Raw genomic sequence first — 16,457 nt, 5'->3', positions numbered from 1 at the left:
ATTACTATTTTTTAATCAAGTTTAAGCAAAGCACTGTTTCAATAGTTCAAAGCACAAAATTAATAATAATAATAAAAAGACACAGGCAAGGTTTCAGGGCACATGAAGTTTCATACCTAACTGTGCTATAGATTCCAAATGGGATTTGGCATGCCACTTAATGCCACCTGAATTCCCATCTGTAAAACCTCCAAAATGCATGGTAAGGACTTCAGTGTGTTATGTGGAGTTCTGTGTATATGCACAGTGCCTTTCCACAAGGCTGATCTTATCCTAGGGGCTTTTGGCCTCAACTCAGCCATAAGTCATGACTTTTATCTTTTTTCTAATTCCTTAGAAAAAAAAAAGAAGAAGAAGAAGAAAAGAAAAACAGAAGATGGTTTCCTGTTCTGCCAAAAGGAAGAGAGGGCGGGCACAAGGGTAACATACATAACATGCCCAGGTTCACCACTCTTCCTGTTTGTGCAAAATAACATGACAGATGACGCTTAGCTAGTTTCAGCTTTGTTAGTTATTTGACTGGCAACCGCTTTCTTGCATGGTCTGAGGATGAAGAGTGTCTCCCTCCAGAGTATTGCCTGAGTGCTGTTGCCCAACTCTAGAAGCAGGAAGTGCAACTGCTAGTCCGTGAAAGAGCGAAAGTGACTATCTGCAAAGAGATTTTTACATTTTACAGATTTGCAAAGCATACTCAGGCTTCTAAACTGAAATCACGAATCTAACTTCTCAAGGATTCTGGTGGAATTCTAGAAGCCTTAAGACATTTATGCATCTGTCCAGAGCTACTATGAAACACACATCTCCCTACCCTTTTTTTCCCTTTTCCCTTTCCCGAGGCGTGGGTCTGTGGGTCCCCCATCCCATTCGTCACAGAACCGGGCCGAATGCCCATAAACCGTTGACAGCAGTAAATAAATTAATAAATAAATAAACAAACAAGAATCATATTTATGTCTTCATTCCAACTTTTTTTTCTCCTTCAGCTTGAAATCATAGCAATCTTGGTATCTGGAAGTCATAGACACAGCAAACAAATATACCTAATGCAGAAGTATACTTCTTTTCAAGAATAGAATTTTTCAGGTAGAATTGAGTTTTTTCGCAGCTTTGACATATCAGAATCTTCAAGGCGTTACAGCTCTTGGTCTCCTGCTTGCCAGAAATCAATGAAAATGATTGCCTCCCTCACTGACACCCAAGAAAATTGAGAATACTGGAGAAGGTAATATGGAATTTGTTGCTCAGACATATAAAATCCCTATGATACCATATGCTGCAAATAGCTTCAGTCAAGAAGTCTGTTTGCAGCACAGTGTACACATTAGCTTCTATTTTCTAGAGCAGCAACAGTTGCATAATATAGCAGAACTAAAAGTTAATAGGTCTGCTAACTTCAGAAATCTCTGTTCAGCACTATATTGTATTTCACAAGTGCTGTATTTTAAAGCACATTTCTCAGTAATCATTTTCTACTGTTTTATCTTCTAATTCAAGCAGAAGTTGCAGGTTAGATTAAGGCTGTGAGAAAACAGATGACTCGATTAGGAGGTGAGCTACGACAATCAGAGGAGCGCATTAGGTACATTAACAGCTTGGTATTAATAGGTTTGGTTGCAGTAATATGGGTCAAATTTGACCATGTTACGATGCTTAGCATTTTATGTTGTCTGTGGATCTACTGCCATAATGGGTAGGGGTGTGTGGAGGATGGTATTTTTCTCCTCTCAAGCGTGGTAGCGTGTAATGCAATACAAAATAAAAGGTATTCTGCCTGAAAGTGATATAAGAAACAGAAATGAGGAGAACTAAGGTGGAGCTCAGAGATTCCAGCCATCTCTAAGCCAGCTCCCAGCAATTGCGAATACCCTATATGACTAACGCCTGGTATTCTAGAGAGAGAAGTGTCTTTACAGATTTTCTTTCTCTGCTTTCTCCAGAGCGGTAACTCTTCTGTAGTTTTCTCACAAAAGTGAACTGTGCCAGATAGTCGAAATGAAAAAAAAGGAAAGGCCTTTTCAAAAAGAAAAATCTGATAAGATAAACAGAATTGTCTCTTTCCTCTTTTGCTTTAAAAATTTTAGCTCTTATCATTATATTGTTACCCTCACTATTTTACTGTGTAAAAAGTTTGCAAATAAAGGCTTTATACCATCTCAAACTACTAAAGACAACACTGGGAAAGACTTAAAGTGAAAACTTTTAAATATCAAAGTTAATGATCTAACTAAAACCAAGGATGTGCTCCTAATAGCATTCAGGGAACTTTTGCAAACTAGAAGGCCATCTAGTGGCTAAAGTTAAAAATCAAATTTTTAGCATAGCAGCATTTAAGTCATTCTGTGCATCAAAGCATGCTGTAGTCCCTTTTACACCAGAAGACTTGATCATAAATACTAGAAGAAGTGTTTGAAATATGAAAATATACCATATTTTCAAAATTAATGTAACATTTTGGGAGTAAGGAGTCTATTCAGAATGATATCAGCAGAAGTTCCCGGGGCCCGCTGAGCTCAGAAGTTTCCCTTTCATGTCTTCTTGACTTGAACCTTGAATGTAGCACAGATCTGTTTCCTGCTGCTGTGCATTTAGAGGAATGACTGTTTTGGGTGGTCTGAGCATTAGTAGGAGCTACAGGTTGGGTGTTTGTAGGTGTGATCTAGCAAATATGCTCAGAGTAGCTTCGCATCCAACTGTTCTCAAATGAGAAAAAAGAGTGCCTGCCCAGTTCTTAAACCTTGACTGTACAATTCATATAGAAAGGTTAAGAGCAGAAAGGAGGATATACTCTGATTTCCATCCCAGCCTAGGTCAGAGCCGGCTGATCATGAAGGGTTCATTTGACCAAGAAAGTATATTTTACCAGTGTTACCACAGATAGCCTGCATTTCCCAGGATAATGAGCACTGAGGGTAGATTTAGGTCTGACTGTCAATTACTGTCAGTCTGTTATGCCCAATTTTGTACTAAATGGATGGCAGAATCACTTGCGCCACAGTGCAATTCCCAGATTTTAAAACTCTATCTTCAATACCAGAAAAAATGATATTGTTACATGAACATACAAGTTGAATTGACTTTACTGCCATCATGTTTCTGTGATTAGTGTTTTCACTGAAAGCCATAAAATAAACAGATGTATAAAGTCTTTTATACATGATTTCAGTAGACATCTCTCTGCTCCTTTTGTTTAAGCTTCCTTGACTGATTTTGAGTACCTAGACTGAATGGTCCCTAAAATTTACATAGACCTACTCTAATCACAGTAGGAATTTACTGATGTAGGCCATTTACTACTGACATAGTTATTATGAAGGACAGTTCAAGTTTATTCAAGTTCAGTCTTGTACCTGAAAACCCACTGTGCTTCCTGTGTTAATAGAACCTCATTGAAATTATTCAAAAGAATAAGGAATGTTCCCACCAATTTTTAAAATTCTTCTGGATCTTAAACATTTTTTTCCCTTTCCCAAGTATTTAGAATTCAAGATGCAGCATCAAAATCTTGCTAATAAGAGAAACTTACTATGCAGTCTTTGTGTAGCAAGGCTTTGGAGTTTGCACATGGTTAAACATGATAAAGTCCACACTGGGATTGTCGATGTCTTCAAAATTTACTGCACCAACACAGCCACTGTTAGGATAGAAAGGAAATCAAATACCTGTACATTATTTATAAGACAGATGGTGGAGGCAGCTGAACCATACACTGCATACTCCAAAATTCTAGTTACTTATTAAAATGGTCCACAAGAAAAAAATGTGGAGAGGAACTCCTCTGTATGCTAGGCATATCCCAAGATGAAAACAATCATTTGCTGAACTTGCAACATATAGCAAATGACAGCACATAGTACATATGTGCATAGAGAAGGTTCGTGAAGAGTGGCAATAACATAGAAATGGGTAATCCCTTGTCCTTCTGGTTATTCCAGTGATCAGACTGGGATATTCTTCCAAAGAAGACATAATAATCTAACGTTCTTCCTTCAGAAAATGAAAGAGATGGATTGCTTGGGATAAAAAAAAATGTAGAAAGGATTCAAGGACATTGTACTTACGTATACAAAGGGATTTGACAGATTCGAGAGCTTCGGCTTACACTGTTAAAGACAAAATAAATCATTTTTTTTTTCACCCAGCAGAATATTCTGATAGAATATTTATGAGGTCTCAAGAGAGAGGTGGTGACAAGTCAACGTTTTGCTCTTGGAATGATGCAGTGCTCATTTGAGTTGTGGTAAAAGACTGTGGTGAATGATTAGGCTGACATATATGCTAAATGACCCAGTTTGGCGTGCAGAATCTTTCATTTTAACCCTCATCCTCAGATGCTGCAGCTTCAGGTATTTTCCTACAACTGTATATGCAAGTTTTCTTTAAACTTGAACAGCTTTTCTACTTGTAACACTTTAGTCAGTTCTTGAAAACATGGGAAAATTTAACATCAGGTCTGAATTACTCTCTTGCTGTGTCCTTACAACCTGCTCTCACTGGCCACATCTATATTCTTTTGAAAGAGAAACATCCAAAAAGCCGGTGATATGTTCTTATCTACTTTCCACTCTGGAGAGGTGCATCTCTACCATTTTATGCCTAACCATCCAGTAGTACATCTGTCTCTTGACTTTGAACAAGCAAATCAAGCTCCACTCTGAAGCTGTTAAAGAGTTTATGGAAAGCCGACAAAATTTTGAGTTTGTAAATGTCTGTGACCACTGTGGGATTTTCATAAATGTCATGTCTCAATGAAAATGTCCGATGTATGCAATTGTGACAGTCATTCACTTCTTCTTCTGTTCTGCTTTTTACAGTTAACGCACACAGGAAAAGCACATTGGAGTGTACATGAATGTCTTAACTTCTCTAGTTATAGAATAACTTCATAAGGAATTATTCAGAGGACCTTAATATTAAAAAAAAAAACAAACTTACAAATCAACAGGTCTCTGTGAAGAGGTAAAATATCTTCTTTGAAATCTGTCCCAAAGGTTTCCAATAACCTAAAATTAAATTAATTAATTTGACTTAATAGATTTTTTTATGCTGCGATTCATCATTGAAATGGACTGTTATGGAAAGGATGACCTGTGCAGAACCAATCTCAAGACTGAATTTTAATTTAGTAAAAATAATAATTATTACAGATAGTAATGATAAACAAACCTAACATAAAATTTCCTGTGCTACAATTTTTTATCAATATTTTTGTCCTCTCTTTCGGTACTGTGCATGCATATCTTCTGTACCAATTTACAGGGGGTAAAAGAGAAAATATATGAAACTATGTGAGGCAGTTTTTCTAGTGTGACAGTGACCTTAAATGCCCACTTGGGAATGGTTTTATTTGAAATCATTACTGTGTGTTTATCTGTATGATCTACACAAAATGTAGGCTACATTCCATTAGCAAAATCTAAAAAGAGTTGGAAAGAAGTTGTTCACTGACTTGGCTTATTTCAGGTTCAGGATTGTATCTCCTTTTGGTGAAACACTGGGAAACAGGATCAGCCATCACTTCCACTGTTGATTCAGGAGGCTGGATTTTGGATGGCAATATATTATCCCATGGAACTTCTTCATATGCTCTAGATAACAAAAAAAAAAAAAAAGGAGATTAAAGAAGCTGCAATATTAACTGTACTGAATGACATCTAGCTAGATAGGAATTCTGTGACAAGGATGTGGAAAGAACACACAAGTATATTTCTCATTCAAAGGACAATGAAAAGACTGGAATTATATGTTGCCTGTGTGTGAAAAAATAGTTGTGTTAGAGTTTCACAGGCTTCTCTTATTTAAACTTTCTCACTTACTAATGGAAAGTAGTAATTTATCTTCCAAAAGTAGTTTATCTTCAAATTAACTTATGGTGATTATAGAATTTATTTTATCTATGTTTGAAAAATCAGTTCAGTGATATAAATAGAAATTAGATGCCCCACATATCATGTCTGTGACAGCTGTTAAAAACAGATGTACAGAATGTCCTTTCGGAAACTCCAGATTCTCTTCACTGCCTATAGAGGAAATAGAGATGAATGGCACAGACTGGATGCGAACTTTTAGATAACTGCAGGTAATGAGATGAATCCTATGCTAAATAATTGCTGCTGCAATACCAGAAGTTCTGAAGCAATAGAAAAACTGACTGTAGTCTTGTATGTTCTGCTACCTAGAGGTTCATTAGCGCAAAATAAGATGAAAAAAATGAAGCAAAGCACAAACACATCCTACTTTTAAAAGAAATGATGTCTCACTTTTGAGTACTTGACTTGTAGATATAGTCCCTTGCTTTTTCTTCTCTCCATCTTGCAGAAGGATCATTTGATTCCTAAGAGAAATCAGAGATGGCAAATAGCAATGCTATTAACATATATGATATTACGATTGCTTAAGAGTGAAAATATATACATTTTTCTAGTTTAATATTTTCTTTTGCATCAGAAAGTGAAATATGCAATTTCACATTCTTCACCAGACAGCACTGGAGATTTATTTGGAGTGTGGCTCTATTTCTGAAGAATTTTACCACGAAAGGAAAATTTAGTAAGTGAATGCAAGTTTAAGAACATCAGGAACTTAGCTTTCCATTTTGTTATGTTATTTATAAAATGACATAACAAGGACACTATGCAGTCTCTCATACATGCCTGATATATATTTGTACAATGTTCATAGGTATTATAGGGGTCCAACTTAAAGATCCATTTAAGCATGTGCAACACATTAAGGACTGTGAATTACCACATCAGGGTAGAAGGATGAAGGATACCATTTCATTTTCAGTATGGGAAAGTAATAGTGTTGTGCTCTGGACTCACTGATGTCTATTTATTTATTTAAGACTTGCACCATATATGTCAGAATCATAGGATCATACAATGGTTTGTGTTGGAAAAGTCTTTAAAGACCAGGTAGTTCCAACCCCCATGCTATGGGCAGGGACACCTTCCACTAGACCACGTTGCTCAAAGCCCCATCCAACCTGGCCTTGAGCACTTCCAATTATGAGGCATCCACAGCTTCTCTGGACGACTTGTTCCAGTGCCTCACTACACTCAGAGTAAAGAACTTATTCCAAATATCTAATCTAAATCTACTTTTTTTTTTTTTTTTAGTTTAAAGCCATTATTCCTTGTCCTATTGCTACATTTCTTGATAAAGAGTCCCTCTCCACCTTTTTCTAGGCCTCCTTTCAGTACGAGAAGGCTGTCATAAGGTCTCCCTGGAGCATTCTCATCTGCTGGCAGAACAACACCAGCTCTCTTGAACTTTCTTCGTAGGAGGTGCTCCAGCCCTCTGATCATCTTCAAGGCCCTGCTTTGGACTGGCAGGTCCATGTCCTTCTTATGCTGGGAGCTCAAGAGCTTAACATAGTACTACAGGTGGAGGCTCAGGAAAGCAGTGTAGAAGAGGATAATCATCTCCTTTGAACTGCTGGTCACATTTCTTTAGATTCAGCCCAGGACATAGTTGCTTTCTTGGCTGCAAGCACATGTGGCTGGCTCACGCTGAGCTTCTCTTCAACCAGCATCCCCAAGTCCTTCTCCTCAAAGCTGCTCTGAAAAGGTGTCTTTGTTAATGACATGGACAGTGGGGTTGAGATCACTTCAGCAAGTTTGTGGGTGGCACCAAGCTGTGGGGTGTGGTAGATAAGCCCAAGAGATGGGATGCCATCCAGAGGGACCTAGGCAGCTTTGAGCAGTGGGCCCAGGTGAACCTCATGAGGTTCAACAAAGCAAGGTCTTGCACCTGGGTCAGGCAACCCCCCACTACCAATACAAGCTGAGGGATTGAGCACAGCCCTGCTGAAAAGGACTTGGGTGTACTGGTGGATGGCAAGCTGGACACGAGCCAGCAATGTGGCCTCACAGACCAGAAAGTCAACCATATCCTGGGCTGCATCAAAAGAAGTGTGGCCAGCAGGGTGAGGGAGGTGATCCTGCCCCTCTACTCTGCGCTAGTGATGCCTCACATGGAGTACTGCATCCAGATGTGGAGTCTTCAGTACAGGAGAGACACAGACCTGTTGGAACACATCCAGTGGAGAACAACAAAAATGATCCAAGGGATGGAACACCTCTCCTACAGGGACATGCTGACAGCTGGGTCTGTTCAGCCTGAACAGGGCTCTGGGGAGTTCTGACAGGGGCCTTTCAGTATCTAAAGGGAAGCTAGAAGAAAGAAGGGGACAGGCTTTTTAGCAGGATCTATCATGGTAGAACAAGGGGAAATGGTTTCAAAATTAAAGATGGTAGATTTAGATTGGATGTAAAGAAAAAGTCTTTTACAGGGAGAGTGGTGAGGCACTGGAACAGTTTGCCCAGAAATGTAGTGGAATACCCATCCCTGGAGACATTCAAGGCAAGGATGAATCAGGCTCTGAGCAACCTGATGTAACTGTTCATTTCAGGGGATTTGGAGTAGATGACCTTTAAATGTCCTTTCCAACTCTAAGGATTCTATGATTCTAAGTATTATGTATATGAGTATTTATATCAAATACGGGCTGGCCTAATTTTAAATATAGTAATGTAATTTCAATTGTAGTTTTTATATAATAGAATCATAGAATACCCTGAGCTGGAAGGGACCCATAAGGTTCACTGAGTCAAACTCTTGATCCTTCATATATTTTGTTATTTTGGCTCTAAGTCTGTCTTATTTACATATATATGACATGAGTAATATCAGTCTCACCTTTCAGTCTAAATGCTTTAACTGGGAAAACAGTACAAAAATAATACTATTGGAGCAAAGATCACTGTTAAAATCTGATCATGCCACATGCGCTTATTTACTGTAATTAGACAAATAAATGAAAAGTCCCAGTTTCACCACATTACCATAATCACTGCTAAAAGTGTTTTACGTGGAAAGCAGAGTTAGAAATTAAATAATTTAAATATACTTTCCATTTTTACAACAAGATAATTGGACACTTGCCTTGAGATTGGAATCCATACAAAATGCAAAATTATGGTGTTGGTCAGGCAGAGCACGAAAACCTTTCAGTGGAGTTGTCTGACCTGAAAGAAAGTGTTTCCTATTGTGTTAATCAATTTGCAGCAATCCTTACTGTTCTTACTGCCCCGTAACACGCCTAATACACAACAAAACTGGATGGAAAAAACTCATGGTTTCTCATTAGAATCCATGAATCAGTGTTCAGCTGCCTGTTACTACTCTGAAAGGAATTACAAATGCCCACAAAAATACATTTTTGTGTACACATACTATACATTCTTAATACGTGTAACACATAAAATGATTACAGAACTATTAAAGAGAATCCAAAGGAGGGCTACGAAGATGGTGAGGGGTTGAGAAGGCAAGATATATAAGGAGTGGCTGAGGTCCCTTGGTTTGTTCAGCCTGTAGAAAAGGATCTTGAGGGGAGGCCTCATGGTAGCCTACAGCTTCGTCACAATGGAGAGTAGAGGGGCAGGTGATTATCTCTTCTCTCCAGTGATAGAGGACCTAAGGGAACCACGTGGAGCTATGTAAGTGGAAGATCAAATTGGAAGGTGGTTGGCTACTGGAACAGGCTCCCCAGGCCAGTGGCCACAGCACCAAGCCTGACGGAGTTGAAGAAGTGTTTGGACAATGCTCTCAGACATAGTGTTTGATTTTGGGTGGTGCTGTATGAGCCAGGGGTTAGACTCAATGGTCTGCATGAGTCCTTTCCAACTCGGCATATTCTATGATTCTACATGAGATTAATTACATGAAAGCTTAAAGAGAATGATAAATAATATCACAACATACTTTGTTACGGTTTGGTCAACTTCACATATTGTCATGTACCAAAATAAATGTTTTAAAGAAAATATCCAAACTTGCAATTATAATGATAAAAATTTGCTAACATAACCCGAACTAGTAATTACATCTTGCATTTCTACAGTTACATTGTTTTTGCCAACCTTGTTAGCAACAAGCTATTCCATGAGCAGCAGGTAAATGATTTCTTAAGTATATTTCTTTCCATTCACTATCCTCCCAACTTCATATTCCAACAACAAGATCTCTCCCTGAACAGGTCCTGGAAATTAGGCTTACCCATCCAGAGGCCAAAGTCTCCAGTTACTGTTGAGTCATGTTTCTACTAAGAGAGACTTTCTACTGACCAAGAGAGATGCTGCCAAACAGAAAGACAGTCTAATACCCAAGTTTCAGCTCCCTCAAGAACACTAATTTATGCCTTCCTTTTCATCCTGCTTTTTACTTCCAGATCCCCTAAAAATTTCCAAAATATATGAAAGTGGATGGAAGCTAATTTGTAACGGAGTTATTTTTCCTAGCTATTTGTGGAAAAAAAAGATGGTCTACAAAGGTGTACTTTGGAGAAAAGTGCTCAAAACCTGGAAGTTGGAAACCACTGTGCAGAATGAAAAGTTTAATTCTTGTAGAACTTATCAAAGTTTGAAAGAAAATTACAGTTTAGTACCATAATGCTGTATGTAGATAGTGAAATAATATGACCTGCTTTTTAAAAGAGCATTTTTTTTCCACAGTATACTATAACTTTAAGTTGCTGTTTTTGAAAAGCTTGGAAGAATTTATGGATATTTGTACTGAGAAGAGAGCTTTTAAACTGAATCCCTCTCTGATTAAAACAAGTCAATTGGAAAATGTCTCTTAAATAGGCAATGTGCTTCTAGTAAAGATGGAGTCTGCATCTCCACTGCCTCAGCCTGGTGAAGGTTTTAAATTTTATCTGCAAATATATAGTTGTGCTCAGGTGGGAATGTTTCCATTAAGTTTTATATTTTGTAATTACTTCATACTCATGTATTAGTGCTCTCTACAGTAAATTGGCAGATTGCTCATCTATGCATATGTATTAGTTGTTCCATAAAAATAATTTTTTTCTTGTTCATTGATCAAAGAACAAAAGGTTGCAAATATTATTCCTCGTGCTATATGTGTAAAACCCTTTTCAGCCACAGTGTCCTTAGAAGGATCTGTATATAACTTTACATTTGCTTTCATAACTGCACATATGAATTTCTATAGAGCTCTGCTCTTGGCATTGTATGCTGTATTTTGCTATCTTGATACTACTGCCTTGCTGCTGGAATGATTAATCTCCAGCATTTACTTCTCTTTTTGCTTTCAGTGGAAAGATCTAGCAAACTGTGTTTTTTCTTTAAGTCAACTTTCTGGAGTTTTCAGTGCCCCTAGTGATTTGCTTAGTCCTCAGAACTGAAAATGGCATGACCTGTTCTTGTTCAAGCTGGGCACTCAATGTTTTGGCTCTGTCACTCTTAACTATCAAGATCTTAATGATGCTGTCAGTTTCAGTGTATTACTTAAACTAGTTCATAATCTGAGAAAGAAGGATTCAATGATGGATAATGAATTTTGAGGTTTTTCGGGTTTGCATTCTGAGTCAGAAACTGAAGGTGTACTCATTTGCTTTTCTAAGTCATTTCCCAGAAATCTCAAAAGCTAGAATATCTTCTTGTTTTGTTTATAAAGGAAAACGTGAGACTCTTATGTCATCGCATAAGGTCATATGCAAAGAGGTTTACAATACCAGTGGTCTCACAAGCTTCACTGCACTTCACTGTTGCTTGAAAACTGTGTGCTGTTTTTGATTTTTTATATTTTACAGTTAGTAGGAATATTGACTTCATTGGGTCTAACAAGAGATAATAATGCTAACTGAAGAGTATACAGATAACTCTTCCAAACTCTTTTGCTTAGTTCTTTGATGAATTATTCTCATTGTCTTCATATATGAAAAATAAATGTAACCAATTAACATTATGTCTATTTGGTTTTACACCCATAAAAAAAGGCCTAACTCATCCACTGAAAACTAACTTTACGTAATCATAAAACCAACAGTTTAGATTGGAAACATATGACAAAAGAAGCAACAGGTAAAGAACAAAGCTGTTAAATAAACAAACATCTCTCTGCTATTGGCCATGCGAAAAACAAGTGCGCAGTGAAATACATGATTGCTGAGATGACAAGTAATCAAATCCTTAGCAAAACCAGAGAATTTATTCATGCAACAGCACTCAACCCTCAAGAGTTTGTTTTGGGTTTTTGTGCATTATTTTCTGTATGACCGATTAACCTCTTAGACAGTATGCTATTATACATTTCATTGTGCGATGGATAATTACTTAATAGCACTTTTTACCATAGGAAGATATTCTTGAGCCTACTGTAGGCTGATTTGCATTCTTAGTTGACTTTGTTTATATACTGAAACAGTAATGAGCTATACATGTTATTTGTGAGTACCCCTGAATTCTTATTTTTATGGGTTTTAAGTTGCACTTTTTTTTTTTTTTCTTCTTTTCACCATTTGTTGCTGCCTTTGATTAGTTTTTCTTCTTTTTGTTGGCAGGCAACAGGTTCTGTCTCACTACGTACTGATATTACAAAATGAGGCAGCACGAATATTGGCTACAGTCATTTTCTAACTTCATCTTTTGAAAGGTAGGAGAGACAGACGCATCTCATACTCAGTGTGCAGCTTAATCCTGGATAACAATTCCTCTTGAGAAAATGCTTTTTGTTTTATGGGTGGAAGTACTGTGAAGAGAAATCTTCCCTGTAAAAGGGAAGAAGAGCAATGTGACTACAATTATTTCAACAAGTTCTGCATAAAATTCTTCAACAGAACCTCTTAAAGCAACAACGGAATAAAAATAATTCATTAGATTAGAGAAAGAAGGAAAGGGTGAATGATCAATGCTCAAGGTGGATACAGATGTCTGGTAGAGAGACCTGGAAATCTGGGGTTAGGACTTTGTTGCTTACCATAATCATAAAACACCTGGAAATAGAGAGTTGGGAGTTATGTGTTCAAAAAGCAACTAGATATATTTATGAAGACAAATTATGAATTTATGATTGTTAACTACAAGCACACCACCTTCTTTTCAGGAATTCTTGGTCCACAGATCACATGACATGAAAACAGTCTGGGGAAGTACAATGACATGCTTTCTTGGTTCTGGTGTTAAATTAGTTAAATTATCCACTGTCTTGGATGGAATACTGCAGTAGTTGGGTTTTTAGACAGATCCAGGTGATGGCCACTCTAGTAGCAGCAGGAGAAAATTACTTATTTTTTATAAACAATAGTATCAAAATTACAGATAAACCCTACAGTGTTTCACATTTCCATGTTTTTGAAGAAAACTTTATCTACATATGCATCAGTGTTCTGTAGGGACAAAAAGGAAGTAATCTCTGCTTCATATTAGTCTTATCAGAAGTCCTGGCTCCTTCCATGACCCCCAAACCTGTCTCTGTGTTAACCCATATGAAATAGAGTAATCATTACAAACAGTTATGAGGACTTAATCGTCAGGTTTGCATTTACAAATACACCTGTAGGATCAAATCCTGAACTGTGCAAAGGAACTTGAAACTACAGAAAAAAGGGAAAATTCAGTTGCCATGTGAGTTATAGAAGGAGAATCTACAGGAAAACACTGTCAACTTCTTAATGACTTTGTCTTGCAGCACTAAGCATCTTCCCTACACCAAGAAAAAAACCATGAAGAATAGTTCTTAAGCAATCTTCCTACTCTGGTAGATTCTGATTCTTAAGTCTTAGAACTTTGCCAGCATCTCACTGTGCTTTGATATCACAGAGCTTCACTGTTCCATTAACCTGCTTTGCCCAGTAGATGCAAAAGGCTGTGTGGGCACATTCAAAGTTAACAGTGTTGATTGCCAAAGTCATAGCTGTACATTTTTTCACAACAGAAGACCTCCTGTACATTGCAGATGTTTTATATACCTCCACTCACACATCTCAAATGCTGCTTCTGTCTCTGTTTTTTTTCCACTCATCACCAACACAGTGGAGAAACTTAGTGCAGAATTTGCTTGCAAAATGCCTGACTGATCTCTCTTTTAGCACAACTTCCCCAAATAACTATGCTGGGGAATGATGCCTCGGGACTGATGTCTAGAAAGATTAGCACTTTCAAAGCATCATGTGCCTGTGGGTTGCTAGCTGGACTCCGACTTGAATAGCTGAAACCTGGAATTTGTTTACATAGTCTCATTGAAAATAGCATCTTAAAACTCAACTACTTTTTTATTAATCTATATTCACACATTTGTAGTCAATACCTCAGCATCACAGGAAAACCTGTAAATGAATACTAGGTTTGGAAGAACATTTGCAGAGCTATCCCTAATAAATTTATGCTGGACTTTCTCTGTTTCAAGGTTTTGTGCACAAGTTAAGTTTAACTTCTGCAGACAGCTTTACTGAAGTCAGTATTTCACACTGATGGTGAACTTCACCCAATGGTAAATCAACAGGAAGTCATCAGGCAATTTCTATCTGACTTCTGGAACTGCTCTCCATTCTGAACCACTTTCTTAACTGTAAAACAGATAACCGATTTGAAGACATTTGGTTTCAGTTTTTGTCCGAGTTCATTTCAGGAGTGTCTCTGATCTGTCACAGTATTTTTATCTCTGTCTCTGTTTGCTTTTCTTTGTGTTGGAAAAAGTAATGATCAGATAGAATATCATACTTCCTCCTTCCCCTTTACTTCTCCATAGGCTTGTCGAAAAAAAAGAGCTAATCACTTCTGATTGACTTCTTAGGTCTAATTTCATAAGGCCACTGGGAGAAGACAGCAAAAATAATTTGGAATGGGCAAGAAAAAAAAATTATGAGGTCTTATTATTTTATTCTTTATGGCTTCTTGGGTTCTTTTGGCTTGTATTACATGACTTCAATAGGCTTAAAGTGATTTAAAGTGAAAATTTCTAAGACGGAAACAAGGAGCCAAAAACAGTGCTAAAATTTATGGTATGTAGAGAATTCATGGTGACAATATTGTAAAGATGGTGTGCTATCTCTGTATGGTAAAATGGAGCAAGTAGCTAATTTAAATTTCTTTATCTTGTTCTGAGTAATGCCCTTCCTATCTATGAGAATTTGGCATGTTGTCTGTGTTCTCATAAAATTTTGTTCTGGTTGTAATGAGTACTTCTCTATGAAAATTTTGGGAATTGGCTTAATCTTTAGAACAGTTCAACCACATTGCTTACCACTAATCATGCCTGACCTTAGAAGCCCTGGATAGATATTCATGCTCACCAGAATTTTCAACAGACTGTGGTTTTGAAACTTTGCCATTAGAAAGAGTAAATTTCGGTGCTGATGCTGTAGTTAATATGAAATATTCAGACCTAACTTCAGGTGTAACACATTGAAATAAATTAGGAAGGTAATATGTACTTGAAACAAGATGTGAAAGCAGTCCTAAAGGACTTCTGTTCTCCCATCAACTAGATATTGGACAAAAGTCTTAAATGCTCTGAACTGCTATTTTTCAGGAAATGCTAAAAGACACAGAAATATTCAGGGGATTTCCTGACACTTTGCATTTATTTGTTATTTCAGGTTATATTAAAACAGGTACTCATTTCAACTATCATATATAACTTCACAATTAAAGTACATTTTTTAAAATGGTATTTATCTTCAAAGATTTTTCTTTTTTTTTGGAAATGCTCATTAGAATTTGCTGACTCTTTGACACAGCAAGGACTGTCAATCACACATTCTACAGCAGTGATTACCTTCAGTTCAAATATCCAGCACAAATATATTTTATACAGTTGTTCTTTCAGAACCTTGGAGGATGGTGTTCAGGAAAAAGAAATTATTTATTAAACATCAATGATTTTTCCTTAGTGATTAAGAAATAAAAATAGTAGCTTGCTTTACCTCTGAGTTGTGCCCTGATCAAAGCAGCTGGCACAGCCCTGGAGTTCCACCGTCGGTCCTGGCTGGTTTCCTCCAGGAGGATCATATGCCTCCTGTGGGTGGTCCGGGCCCCCTTTCCCACTGTGGGGACCCGCTGGTGAGGTTTCACATCACTGTAGTCCACCAGGGATTCAATAGCTTTTCCAACTCCAGGCTGCAGTTCAGCATCCCCTCCTGCACTCACAAAACCTGAGCAGGGATCTACTAAAGGCACATCATCTCGGTGTGGGAATAAGGGGTAATTTGGCCCAAATGGAGGGGTGTCTGGATGGAATTTAAGGAAAGAATTGCTGTCTTTCTCCTCAAAGCTGGCAAAGTCATGTCTGTTCTCAGGACCTCTCACAAAGGGCATGCACGTCTTCTTTAACCAATTTTGGTACTGTTGGTGCTGCATCCTGTGAATTGGTTCACCTGACATGGCAGCCTGCCTTTTAGCTCCATGAGAAACCATGGTCATTCTCTTCTATTTCTCTTATGTGGCACTAAATTCAAAAGACTTCACTTGCTCCTGTTTCTTCAAGTTCCTGAATTCTTAGCCAGCAAACCACAGTAAAACTATGGGTCATCTTCCAGAACATCAGTGCAAAGCATCCGTAAAGAGCAAAGCAGTGGCTTAAGTGATGAATTATTTCCCGAAAAGGGGATTTATCAAAAAGGTGCAAAAAGAATAGAGCTGCTGAATTAA

The 16,457-nt window shown here is 37.6% G+C and overlaps 1 protein-coding gene across 2 annotated transcripts in view; it reads right to left on the bottom strand.

Annotated features, from left to right (window-relative positions):
- The window catches only part of C2H7orf72 (chromosome 2 C7orf72 homolog), a 30,297-nt gene extending 14,053 nt beyond the window's left edge, over positions 1-16,244 (bottom strand). For both annotated transcript variants that reach the window (XM_021388307.1, XM_021388309.1), the window contains exons 1-7: positions 15,734-16,244; positions 8,947-9,029; positions 6,258-6,331; positions 5,447-5,585; positions 4,933-5,000; positions 4,059-4,100; positions 3,524-3,631 (exon numbers count right to left, since the gene is read on the bottom strand). In XM_021388307.1, the coding sequence (XP_021243982.1) occupies positions 3,524-3,631; positions 4,059-4,100; positions 4,933-5,000; positions 5,447-5,585; positions 6,258-6,331; positions 8,947-9,029; positions 15,734-16,229 (1,010 nt within the window). In that variant the 5' untranslated portion in view covers positions 16,230-16,244. The remainder of the gene's footprint in view (positions 1-3,523; positions 3,632-4,058; positions 4,101-4,932; positions 5,001-5,446; positions 5,586-6,257; positions 6,332-8,946; positions 9,030-15,733) is intronic.

The sequence above is a fragment of the Numida meleagris genome, chromosome 2, assembly GCF_002078875.1.
Source record: "Numida meleagris isolate 19003 breed g44 Domestic line chromosome 2, NumMel1.0, whole genome shotgun sequence".
Taxonomy (NCBI): domain Eukaryota; kingdom Metazoa; phylum Chordata; class Aves; order Galliformes; family Numididae; genus Numida; species Numida meleagris.
The sequence above is the reverse complement of the archived record's forward strand: the minus strand, read 5'-3'. Positions and strand labels throughout refer to the sequence as shown.